We start from the raw sequence: 14,465 nt of genomic DNA, 5'->3' as shown, positions 1-14,465 counted from the left end.
TTTCTCTATTACTGGATAGTCATAAGATGGGCTTCCACAACATAATATTACTAAAGGGAGTGACATAACAAAAACAACCGACTAACAATACCATGATACGGATCGGAAAGGTATCAGAAGAACACGGAAAGACAGTTAATATTTGGCCATTCCCTATGTTTTGCAGGCAGAAAAACAAATATTATCCCAAAAAAATTGTCAGATATGAATACATGCCTGAACAAAAGTCAAGATCGTTAGTTTCTAAATGTTTATTTTTTTCAAACCCAGGATATAGGATATATTTGGACATAATTCTAGACAAATTTCATTTTTTCTGGTTTGTTTTCTTTCCTTCGTTCTTTCGCTAGTTTGAAAAGCAAAAGTTTTAATTCTATTAGGTACAAGTATAAATGGCAGCTACTTTCTGCAAAGGCAGAATCTCGCTTTTGTCCACATAGTTAGCTCCTCTGAAACAGGACTGTCTCGCTGCATATTCTGCAACGTCCCGCCTACCCGTGCTGATGTATACACCGTAGTCTGGACCATAATTATCGTCTGATTCAATGGAGAAATCGAGCGTATCGTTGCTCTTCAACCATGTTGTGACCACACTGGGCATCAACTGGTTGCGTTTACTATGTAAAAAAATGACAAACGAGAACCGATATTGTGAATGAATTCAAAACAATATATCCAAGAGAGAGAGAGAGAGAGAGAGAGAGAGAGAGAGAGAGAGAGAGAGAGAGTCTATGTGTATTTGATTTGGAATATTAACATAGCGTAAAAAGCATTTTCAGTCATATCGCTACAATGTCTGCAGTGTGACAGTTTATAGTGATGTCTAGCATTGGGGCATCATGCCGCAGACATGTAGCATCCTGTTCCACCCAGCCACATTATTTTGACACCAGTCCAACCAGTCCTACCACTAATCTCTTAATGCTGAGCGAGCAGCAGAGGGGGCGAACAGACCACTTGTCTAAAACCTAATTTGCTTAAAATATAAGCTTCTTCTGAAATAAAAAAATGAGGTCACTACGTACCTGACCGAGAGTTGTGTTTACATACCGGAGGTTCCCGCCCCCTCTGCTGCTATCAATTTATCCAAAACTTTTTATCAAGTCCAATACGATATCTTGTTCTAGGATCATGTAAATTTATTCTTATAATTAATTTATCCAAAATTTTATCGAGTCCAATACGATATCTTGTTCTAGGATCATGTAAATTTATTGTTATAAACCCGTGCTGGGTTGATTGTGCATGTGAAAATAAATTTCTGAATTTAATTATATCCATGTCACCGCTACACCAAGTTTGATGAATATTTCGCAACGTGTGCGTATCAACTCCATTAAACATAACTAAAATATTACAGTTATCTCCGATTACTTTTGGTATTTGTATGTATCGCTGAGTAACATAAATCACATCAGTGTTTTTATGTCTGCCACGTGAAAAATTCTGGCAGGGTTTGATTGTTTGTCCAGCATCACATCATCATATACAACTAAATTATTAATAAATCTGCCTAAAACATCAACGCTAGGCGCTTCATCAATGTCGGTTATAAACTCTATAATATCCTTATCTTCGTCCAGCAATCTGGCGTTTTCATTGAAATCTCTAAGTACATCATAACATCGTTGATCATCAACTGATGGTGCTACCAAATACAATTTATCCCACTTTAACCATCTCATTATCAGATAAAGTAATAATTGCGTCTTAGCCGATCCAGATGGACCTATTATTATCATTCTGATCGAATTTGGCAACGCAGGATGGTGTTTAACTGGCTCTTGTTTTTGTGTCGCTGAGAAATCAATTATATCCATATATAAATAATATGAATTTATATTGTTTACGTTGCAAAGTTAAGACTCCAACTATTGATCTATCTACAGTTACAGCAAAAAAATGCGAGAATAGCATACGGTGGAAAGTGCGCAGTATGTAACAGAAGATTTTTTCGTTTTTACCCACAAAAGATGGTGGTGATATTGCTAAATTAATGTCAAAGTTCCGAGGAACTCCATGGGCTAAATATCCTGGAGAAAAACATCTACCAGGATATAATTATTGTGGTCCTGGTACTCGACTTGATATCAGGGTTGATAATCAGGATCAACCAAAACCAGGTGAATATCCCATAAATGATATTGACAAAGCATGTCACGTTCATGAAGTGGCTTATAAAAATAAAGATCTACAACATAGGCATATTGCAGATGTGAAATTGATTCATTTGCTAGATTCCACAAAAAATAAAAATATCAGAGAATCATTATCTAATTGGTTAATAAAATCTGCTATGAAAGGTAAACTCGTATTAGGGGCTGGTAATTAATTATAAATTGAATCAATTTATTATAGTCCAGGGGGATATTGGAGGGGTAAAGCAGCAATTAATAAACTCGCTGATGCAGCAAAAGTCAAGCAATCTACTGCTAAAGCGTGGTTATCCAAACAAGCAATATGGCACATTTACCTACCATCACCGAAACGAATTCAGTACGCGTATTTCGATGTTAGTGTTCCTAATGAAGTTCATCAAGCAGATATTCTGTTTTTACCACATGATACGATTAAAGTACGTAGACGTCAAATAACATACAAATACGCGTTAACTGTCATTGACGTTGCAAGTAGATATAAAGAGGTAGAACCATTATCAACGAAAACATCATCTGAAGTAGCCGATGCGCTTGAACGAATTTATCAACGAGGACCTCTACGATGGCCAAATCTATTACAAGTTGATCCTGGCAAAGAATTTCTTGGTCCAGTATCATCGTTGATGAAGCAACATAATGTCAAAATTAGACGAGGACACACTGCAATTCATCGTGATCAGGCAATTGTTGAACGATTTAATCGAACTCTTGCTGAGTCGTTATTTAGATATCAATTCGCGAAGGAATTCATTCAAGTTAAAAGATCTCGCGAATGGGTTGCAAGATTACCAAGTGTGATAGCCGCATTAAATAATGAGATTACTCGAACGACCAACATGAAACCTATTAACGCAATTACCAAAAGAAAAGTATACCTGCACAACGACGTGATTTTTCAACACAGCCAGTATTAGGTAATGTGACCGTAAGATATTTATATGAACGAGGTGAACTTGAAGGTGGTAAAAAAAGAGCGACTGATCCTATTTGGAGTATTACGACACACAAGATATCTAGCGTAACAAGATCCACTGGTAGACCAGCAATCTACAGACTAGATTCAACTGCTCCTCAACGTGGATTTGTTGTGCGTGAACAACTACAAATAATTCCCAAGGACACTCAATTACCACAGCAATAACTTAACTAGCACCCCTACGTCGATTACACTCAAGACAGGTCAACATCGTGTCTTCTCGTGTATGGCCAAGATGGTTATCTTTTCTATCTACGGTAAATTGTCTTGGATCATTTTTCAGATACCGCCATAGCATTATGCAATTACAACTCGCACAGTGATTATTCTGCTGCTGTTTCAGCGTATTAATAAATTCAACGTCAAGATCAAAATCACGTTTATTTTTTTTATCACACTGTTTATAACCAGCTAATTTTTTTCTTATTATGTCACCGTCAACATCATCATCAATGATCACTGACTCGTTCGGGATAATCCTTCGTAGTTGAGATATTCTTCTAACTCTAGATACTGCGAGATAAACCAAATTTGACCACTCGATATGATCATCGACGATCCAAATAACTATATCAGTAATAGTTAATACTTGAGATAAATGAATCGTCATCGCGTATCCTAGAGTCCACGGGGATTTATTTGTTTTTAGTGCATCTTCAACAACATTGATATCAACTGCAACAATATCATTCAACACTAAATTCTATTTCTCGGTCTGTCCTGGTATATCAACGTCAATATTCTGCCCCCGTGTATCAGCTGGTCGGTAACATAACGGAACTGGTAATGTTGGAAACTTTTCTCGTTGTAACTGAAACAACCGCTGCTGAAGTGTGTCTCTATCTTTCTACTTGCAACTATCAAATCATTTGGTCTCCACACGCGCAAAAAGTCGTTCATGGGTGTTTCTGAAATCACTTCACGCATTACTTCACATTGAATTGTATTCGACTGTAGTCTGATTAATTTTTTAAACTCCCTTAATGCTGGATCAAGTGCTCTATGATCATCAGTCACTTCTTCAGCGTGGTCAACAAAATCTTTCAGCCATCCATGTGGAGATGGTCCAACAAAAGGTGGTGGTTGACCGTGATCGCCACACATTATCACAGCAGCATTTCTTGTTAATAGCCAGTCAAGAAACGTTTTTAATCTTTCTAACGGTACTGTACATATTTCATCCCAAATGATATTCCGAGGAATATATTTCTCACCCATCCTCGAAGAAGTCCATGCGTCACCCTTCCATCGAAAGAAGCTGTGACAAGTACACGATTGTACTCCTCGTTGTTTCATCTCTCGCGCGAGTCTATGTGTAGGAGTTAAAACGATCATATCTGAGTTCTGAAATAATTCAATTGCTCGGGTCGTCTTATCAGAACCACCTGGTCCGTTCAGATAAACCGTTTTATTTCTGGTTATTGGATCGTACACCGATGGTGCAGAAGATAGCTTTAATGTTTGATATTTTTTTACAATAAATATCTTTAATCGCAACATCAGCGGTTTCGGAATAATCGAGTATGTTTTCTTTTTTTATTCTCCACGAACCCCACTGTGCACAAGTATCGATATGTAGTTGTTCTAACAATCCTGAATATTTTTTATTGATATAAAACTAGTCCGTGGCAACTCTGACAGCAAGTTTAGAAACTTTATGCATCATCGATAATAGATTTATCGAAACATATGCGAGCATCGATGATCTTAAATGAGTATACTGAGGTGACTCACCGTCCATGTAGCTCACGATTGTGCCTAGTTTAGTTCCATTTGACAAGAAAGTTATTTCTCGACTTATAAACGTGTTTTTCTTCGTTATATCAGCGATTATAAAATCTAACTCAGCATCGTCCATGATCAATCTTGTACAATGTCGTTTATGATCGTATGATCCTCCTTGAGTGAACTTGCCAATTATTTTTGTGCCAAGATCTTTCGTAATTTCATTCTCGCAATCTGTTTTATCCGGGTTTTCATCATCAGAATACTGTTTTTGTTGTGGTAACCAAACTTCCGTTTTGTTTCCGATATGATATAATTGCTTCGCTGATCGTCAACGATATTAACATCGCACAATCAAGTATGTACCGTAATAGAACTATTGGTGCCCACATTTTTTCTGAAAAATGTTTTCCAAACCAAACATAACAAATTGGATGAAGTCCCATAACAATCTCGAATGACTCGATACGAGCGAATCCAGTCAGATCAAAATCCGGTAATGGTCCATTTATTGATACTCGTGTCATCTCGTGCGTCGGATGACCGAATCGCTCAAAATACACAGAACAATCTCCGTACCCGAGAAAACTTCCGGGATAACACACGACCATATCAACGGAAATAACATCTCTGTGATCGTATTTAGTATTCCATAATCCACCATGTCCGTATTCGACACAACTGGATATTATGTCATTGAGAAAATCAAATCTAGTTGGCTTCCACGAATTTTTCCTTCTAGCAAAATGAGCCGCAACTGACGGAACAGTAAAACAGTTACTCAATAGTTCGTCAGTATCATCAGTATATTGCAGTGCAAGATTTTTCATTTTCTCGTGGAGAGAACCTTCTCTATAAATAACGCCATTAGGTCGTACAAACTGATCAAATTTATTTTTTCTTCCACGTATGAACTCTGAAATAACCATACTGACACAGGATCGTCTTTACTTATTTCGTTAATAAAATCAAACATATCTTCGCGTTAAATTTTAACAGTTCGATTTCGTGGAAACACTGTTACTGCGGTAGTCCATGCGTGTGCGTTATGATCAATAATTTCGATCGAAGCACCTTTTGATTTATATTTTGATTAAAACAATATTTCTCCTGTTATCGTCGCTACGTTTATTGGGAACGTTAGCTTTTTCCCTAGTTCAGCCACATCTTTGATTGACGCCCCGGTATCTCTAACCATTTCTCCCCGCGTGTTTATTATTTTACGTCTTTTATCCGTTAAGCCGTTTCCACGAGTCGAAACTGTAAAATGTTCTATTACTCGTTCAGCCACAGTTTATTTTTGAAAATTTCATCGGCGCCAGTTTATCAACGCTGGGTTTTTCATTTATCACATAGATTCCATAAATAACTGCTGTTACAGGATACGCTCGCTCATAATACGTTTTGTCAATGCCAGTCAGTAGACCTGGTTTAGCATTTTTACTTAGTCCGACAGTTTTCTCACCCTTGTGCACAGGATCATATTTGTCACGGATAATCCAATTACCTGTTTCTGTTAGCACGACAAATTTTATTCTGAAAAGATATTTGCGATTATCAATGTATTTAATGATAGTTTCTGCTCGTTCGTCATTCATCGTAGCGTCGATGACATCGTCGTGTATAATCTTGAACGTTGACCATACATGAGATGCACCATCTGTGTGAAATTCTTTCTTGGCGCCGTGAATTTTATTAATCAAACTTTCATTTTTCGGATCAATCAGATCTCGCATCGGTAGGTCGGGAGATACTCTGTCGAGATTAAATTTATCTGCGCCCCAGGGCTTGATTTGGACAATCTATCGAACTCGCTCATATTATATTTCAAACAAGTATTTAAATGAAAAGTATTATATATATTGTCTCAATGCAAATGGCTGATGATCGGTTCATTGACTCGCTGTAATAAATCCTGTAAAAACGAATTCTGCCGACAGCATTCACAATCTGTTCGTAATGGTAGTTTAGGACCAATACCGTGCCTGCGATGTGGTGCTGGAGTGCGAAGAAAAACACAATTATGTGCTCGCTGTGGTGGTAAGCGATACAGAGAACGTAAAAGATATTATGATAAAAAATAAAGACAGTGACAGATCTATAAAATCCGTAGAGGACTATCTAACTAAGTTTTCAGACAAATTATGATTTAAACAAATACTGTCATTATATAAATGAAGCAAAATATGAACGAGTTTGTGAAGCATCCTATCATCAAGAATTACGAATCAAATCGTAATGATATTATCAGACACTACCGGATTAAAAATAACCAGTTGGTACTGTTGATAATGCTGGTTATCTAAGGTTCAATGCTGGAAATAAAAGATATCTTTGTCATCGTTTCGTATTCGAATGTTTCTTTGGGGTGATTAAAGACGGTCTTGTGATCGATTATATTGACGGAGATCCTCAAAACAATTCCCTGCACAACCTTCAGGCTATTAAGCAAAGCAAGAACTCTGCACGGGGAAGAACGGGTAAACACCCAAAAATCCCTAGAGCGATTAAATCTGTTAATGTGGAGACCGGCGAAGAGATAATATTTCAGTCAATATGCGCGGTGGTAAGTACTTCGGTATTCACGCAAATTCAGTACAGCACGTTGCAGATAAGAGAACGAAATCATCATTTTCATACCGGTTTGGAAACTGGATTTCGTTCTCTTATATTTCATTGGTGTTAGATACAGATAACTCTGCCGCAATTGTAAAAGTCAGCGCCGTGATAGGCGGGAAGAAGAACAACTAAAAAAGGACGAAGAAGAAATTGCGAAGTTGGAAACGCAGTTGAAATTATTGCAACTAATATTTATATGAGTTTTGTGTTGTAATGACCGGGTTCTGGCGTGAATGTTGAATGAGTAGCCTCCGAATCCCAATCTTCCGTCGATGGTATTATGACGTTCACAACCGTAGAATCTTCCGTCGCTGTTAAATCTTCTGCCGGTACAACCTTTTTTCTGCCACTGTTAGTTTATTCAGTATTAATTTCGCGTATTCCAGGTGAAGTGAGGATCTGTTAATTTCGCCAGCAATACAATCAACGATAAATATTTTTTCTTTTTGTGTTATTGCGGCCCAGTCAGCGTAGATTATTTCTTCACCCATATATAAGTAATTATTTTATTTAAATCGTAGTCGGCGCCATATAATGACTTTGTTTTATAATAGTGAATGATTTTGATAGCGTTGTCTGAGGGTTATTTTCACGACAAAATGATTATCGATGATTACCATGTACATTATTTATTGCCACTTGATATGATATTGACTTTTACAGTTCGTGATGGTAAAATTATACCTGTAATTGAATTACCTCGAATTATATTTATTAACTATTTGGGTCTGATACTACTTACCTGAAGAAGGGGGATGACTCCATTGAGCATAACCATGTAATTGAGTTACTTCCCTTTGACCGTGTTTACGATCGTAAGCGGAAGTTTGCTGTAATACATCTATTTCAAATTTGCGATGTATTTTAACCATCTACGTCGTAATTATTACTTGCACAAGGATATGTATGGTTTCTAACTTACAAACAGAAAAAAATAACTCAGTTACATTGTATGCGTTGCAGAGATATACATATCATTTTGATGAAATGCGGAAAACCCCCAGAAAAATCCTCCAATTATGGGTCTTTCCGGGTGTTTCCTCTATATATACTGGCTTATACGCTGTGTTTTTGCCTCTAAACTTGCTAGGCTGCGGTGGCAATCTAGGAGTTATGGGGCCGCCTCTAAACTTGCTAGGCTGCGGTGGCAGTCTAGAAGTTATGGGGTTCAATGTTGTGTTTTGCCTTTAAACTTACTAGACTGCGGTGGCAGACTAGGAGTTATGGGGTTTATATGTATCCTTGAACTTGCTAGGCTGCGGTGGCAGACTAGGAGTTATGGGATTTATATGTATCCTTGAACTTACTAGAATGCGATGGCAATCTAGGAGTTTATATGGGGATTTTATGCCCTTGAACTCGTAGAATGCGGTGGCAAGCTACGAGTTCTGGGTTGTATTGTCCTTTGTGCCCTTGAACTCGTAGAATGCGGTGGCAAGCTACGAGTTCTGAGCTACACCCTCTTGAGCCTCTAGGCCGTTGTTTGACGGGTTAGGGGCTCTCATAGGGGGTTGTGTTTCGTGTGCCCACTGAACTCGTTCTACGAGTTCTGGGTTGTGCTGTCCTTGTGTATCCTAGAATATGATGGCAAACTAGAAGTTTATTTTGTTTTTGTTAATATAAAATAGAATATCAGAATAAAAAAATATTTCTGAATATAATAATTATTGCAATTTGCATAATTTTACGCACCAACCACCCCATCAAAATCAACAGACTGATTGATTTATATGATTTTAAGTACCAACCACCCATCAATTTCTGAATAAATAAAATATTTCAGATTAAAATAATTATTTCAAAATAAAATATTTCAGATTATGATAATTATTGCAATTTGCATAATTTTAAGTACCAACCACCCCATCAAAATCAACAAACTGATTGATTTATATGATTTTAAGTACCAACCACCCCATCAGAATTAACAAACTGATCAATTCACATGATTTTGAGTACCAACCAACCCATCAGAATTAACAAACCGATCGATTTTGTACCAAACCACCCCATCAATTTCTGAATAAATAAAATATTTCAGAATAAAATATTTCTGACTAAATACAATATTTCAGAATAAAATATTATGAATAAATAAAATATTTCTGAATAAAATATTTCTGAATAAATAAAATATTTCTGAATAAATAAAATATTTCAGAAAAATCATTAAGATTTCACATACAGATTCACTATCAATTCCTATACCCGTAGGTCAATTAAGTGTCCAAGGTGGTCAATTAGTTTAAAATTTATTCGTGTTAACATATTATTATGACACCGCAGATAAACAGGATTGGTTGGTACTTGCACGATCATATCTCCAGTGGGTACTTGTGGTGTGAACGTGTATAAAATGTATCCTTGTTGAGCCTGATTTGATTTTCCAAGATTTATTTGATAGCTGAAACATATCTGCAGCCGCCGTATGGATCATTGTCATGTTTGAGAACAAGCGGAGATGGTGCTATTTTTCTCCATGATTCGATGATTTTAGGAAAGTTTTCTGTGATAAGATCGTTCAGTGATTTTACTAGTTCGTCGGCATTAATCCCTGGTATTACAAATGTTGGTAATTGTTGTTCAGTTATTTTGTAATGATTGAGAAACCATTGTCTAGCGTTATAATTACCAACAATTTCACCACCGTGTTTAACCATATTCCAAATTATAATTTTATTAACGTGTCTAAGATCTGATATAACCTGATTTAGATGTTTTATCGTCTCAATGATTTGTTGTTTCATATCATCGCTGTAGCTGTCAGAAAACAAATTTCGTAGTTTGCTGATTGATTGTTTAAATTCAAAATTAACAGGATCGGAATATGACCGAATAAATTCTTCATCGACGATTGGATTTACTCTAACATCTTCGATAGTACGCAAATCATTTATTATTTTAGGAAGATGTTCACCATCAGGAGCAGTAGTAATTAAGATAATTCCAGTCTGTCTCCACGGGTATTTATCTCGATATTTTGGAGTTGTTATAAATTTCATTTCATCTGTGATAAAATCATCCCGACGTGGTTCTGGTGGTCCCTGATATTCTGGCCGGATTTCAGGCCAACCTAGCACTGATCTTATCGATTATTGATAAATATCAACGGCATAATCAGGAGAATGTATCTCAACCGCAGAAGATTGCCTCGGCTCATGAACTTTAATTGATATTTTTGCTTCTTTTCCCGTTATTGATTTTATTCTACTCGCAAATTCTTCATTGATCTCTTCAATCTCATAACTGCCAGTTGGTATCCCAACAACGTTCCAGTCAGGTGTTTTGGCCAACTATGGTATACTCGTAATTGAGCTAGTGCAATTTCTTTTACTGCGATCATCGCTGTTTTCAGCGGAGTTGTGTTTGTCACGATCTGCTGAAGTAGCTCTAGTGATGTCATTATTTAATATATTTGTGCCTTTAATACCAGCACAGTTGTATACACTAATCATTTCTGTAAACTCAAAATCAGATATAATTCCATCATTAAGACCCCTCGATAACAACGAAGATAACTTCGAGTATGCTACCATCACCGTGTGCAACTTTATTATGTAATCGGATAATTTTTTATTCGTGCAGGTATTTATCTTTTTTGTAATGATATTTAACACAGCTGCAATTGATGTTGTAGCTGAAATACAGATTGTTACGGCTACTGGCGCCATCATTGTTATCATTGATAATAATACGCCTGTGGACACAACAGCAGTGGATACTGAATAAACGATTACGTCAACAATAACTAGTCGTCGTCGATATTTCTTTATTTTTACCGTATATTGTTCGACTCGATTTTTTAAGTTCGTTTGCCATTCACGTGCTTGATTATACCTGTACATGCCTGAGGTATTCATTATATTTTATGCAGTAAATAACTGAGGTGTTTCAGCTACAAATTCTAGACACCACCAGAAAGATGTTGCGTTTAATTTCTTATCAGCTGTTTTCAGAATAAATACTTCTTCGTTTCCGCTGTTTAATATGATAGACACAACTCCAAAAACCAGTCGGTGGAATGACGCCATGGGTACGTTGTAAAAATCTCGAATTTTGCAGCACTGAACACAGACAGCCTGTACACGCCAGTGACCGTTGCGGTATATTTGATAGTTTTATTTTGCTGTGACCATGTTGCGAATCCAGATGACACCGTGTATACGATATTGGTAATATGCCCGGGAGTTATCCCGGCTGGAATTTTAATCAGACTAATTTTATTAACGATATCAGGAATTCCACGCACGACATCTTCTAATGTTTTTTTAGTTGTGTCTAGGTTACTTTTGATATCAACGAGTTTTATGTCAACGGTGTGCGGAGTGCCGAATAATTTATCTATGGATTCTTCGAAATCTTCCAAAAACGCCCACGTGCACATCATACTCTGCCCGCAACGTGGATAATTTACCGTCAACGGTATTGTAGTTGACGTCGACGTATTTTTTTGTTGCGGCATCTTCATCGGATGTTGGATCTCTTAACACTACTATCTTGTTTCCGTTCATGCTGAGTTCACCTGTCATTGTGTCGCCGGTGTTTCTTACACGATTAGCAACACTTTTTATAATTTCATCTCTGATGGTTTTAAACGATATACTTGAATCCCTGATTCTACCGCCGTCAGTAAACACAGGAATGTTATCAATGACCGCACCGAGTACTCGTCGAATTATATCATTCCATTTGATGTTGCTTGTTTTTAGTTTTCCGTATTGGTCCTGAAAAAGAACAACCTCATCTGGGTCAACTCCAGCCAGGTTCATAATATCAGCGAGGTCATCTTTAGTGGCGTACTTCGACAAATCAATGTCGGATTTTTTTTCTTACTGGTAGAAGAAGATCTTCCGTAAATTTCAACCATTATAATTTAAGATCTGTTCAAAACGAAGCGGTTACTTGTATAATCATGCACGACTTTATGAGGTGCCGCGGAGGACTTTGATATAGCGTCGACTACATTAATTACCTCACTGCCACATATTGGCGGATCCATCATCGTTTGTGTTTGTAGCGTTGAATACCAAACCGCTGCGTGAAGTGGTGCGACATACTTGATAAACTCACGAGGTGGAGCTAACCCGTACAAATCAAAATAAACAATTCCACGTGGATCAATTGCGTATGCGGTCCAAGGAGTACCAGGTCCAGAACGTTCATCGAGATTAATAATACCTGTTTCAGTGCTGTTTGGTCGGTCCGGCAATTGATCTCGCATAAAAACACCTCTGAAGTTTTTTTTAATTTTTAGTTGTTTAACAGCATCGAGTAAATCAAAATTTGATGCTGGAATCAACGAAGTGATCCTGGAACCCTCAGACCTCTTCCCCAACGAGATCCAGGTAATCTTAATCCGGTCCCTCTTGTTTTTAATCCTCGCCCTGTTGCTTTCTTTAATGCCATTCCAGCAGCGGTTGCAACAGCACCTAATGCGGCTGCTTATGCTAGGGCAGGTGCCGCTGCGGGAATTAATGCTGGAATATCCGCGAGAAGTGGAAAAATACCGCCTGTTTTAATTAAGTCTTTAACCGCACCCATAGAGAGATTAAGTTTGACGCCTGTCTTTGATTGTTTAGCGCTGTTGAAATGCTTAAGTTGACGTTCTGATAATGATAATTTATTTTGACCACCCGTGATCTGATCTCGCTTTAGTGATAATTTCATTCCGCAGTTCTTAGCTGAATTTGATTGAAGGTTTTTGATCTGACCAGGAGTCAGACTGACAATAACTTGATGATATGGCATTTTATGATAATACTTGTGTTTTTAAATAACGTGATTAAAAATTTCCACTGGTGCATCAATAACCATCATTCGTCCACTACCACCTTCAAGTAACATCGCTTTGTCACTGAGTATGACCGCGATTGCTCTGTAGAAGGCACCACCAGTTGGCGGGTCATTAACACGAGCTCGAAAGTGTATATCAACGACAGATTGCTTGGATAAATCAAGACGCTCCAGCGAAAAGTAATAAATCGGATATAATGTTATAAAATCTAACTGTGATATTTGCAGCCCAGTACCCACGTTTTGATCACGTCCCATAAATTACATCAAACGATGATATGCACGCGCTACGTGATTTTGACCAAAATTTAACAATATATCTTCAGCTGGTTCTTGATGTCCATTTATCCGCAAGGAAACTTCATCAACTCCAAGTTTGTCAAATGTCATATGTGAACGTTCTTGACTATTCATCCGATCACTATTTTGCAGCGCAATAAGAATATATCGTGGCGCAGACACACGTTGCTGTGATGCTATATTCCATGTGAATAAACCATTGACATTACTTTGAGCAGTATCTGTGGTTACTGTTAACCATGATAGCAATAATTTACCACCTTGGTCCGTAAAAGAGAGTAATTTTTGTTCTTCAGTAATAGATGGCATAATTACTGGCATCCACAATGAAAGCTTCGTTATATTTACTTTACCAGCATCAGCAACACCAACACCTCGCCAGATTGCATCATTATCATCAGTTTTTCTTACGAGCACAACTGTGTGTTTAGCTCCATAGATGACCTTTCTAACATTTCTGCAAAATCCAAAGATATGAGACAATGGAATTGCACATGAAAAATTTCTACGATCACCTTTTAACATCGATCGTCGTGTTGCAAATCCTAAGTTGTAAGTTTCATTAATACTTTTTATAATATCAAAAGCAGCACCTGGTCTATCTGTATATTCAGGACCATCAGCAACTGGTTGTGGATCGTGGTGTTTGTAATTTAATATACTGAACATGATCAGCGTGATTGGTAATATCCTTGGCAAACATCATTGTTGGACCGGCTGATCTTGTGTAATCATCAGAATATCTCGCTAGACCAATTATTGTTGAAGCAACATCAACATCATTCTGAATCCATTCGATATTTTTTCCATCAGTCATGTATGTGGCGCTACTAAACAATGCCATAATCCCATTATTGACAAAATCAACTCGCAAATTGGCATCATATGGCGTA

The 14,465-nt window shown here is 37.3% G+C and overlaps 1 protein-coding gene across 1 annotated transcript in view; it reads right to left on the bottom strand.

Annotated features, from left to right (window-relative positions):
- Positions 1 to 269: 269 nt before the first annotated feature.
- The window catches only part of LOC149793602 (uncharacterized), a 66,052-nt gene continuing 51,856 nt past the window's right edge, over positions 270 to 14,465 (bottom strand). Inside the window, exon 14 of the mRNA XM_089967564.1 lies at positions 270 to 617. Within this exon, the coding sequence (XP_089823690.1) occupies positions 377 to 617 (241 nt within the window). The 3' untranslated portion in view covers positions 270 to 376. The remainder of the gene's footprint in view (positions 618 to 14,465) is intronic.

This window comes from Sinohyriopsis cumingii, chromosome 8 (assembly GCF_028554795.1).
Source record: "Sinohyriopsis cumingii isolate HCF-2022 chromosome 8, ASM2855479v2, whole genome shotgun sequence".
Classification (NCBI taxonomy): Eukaryota; Metazoa; Mollusca; class Bivalvia; order Unionida; family Unionidae; genus Sinohyriopsis; species Sinohyriopsis cumingii.
The sequence above is the reverse complement of the archived record's forward strand: the minus strand, read 5'-3'. Positions and strand labels throughout refer to the sequence as shown.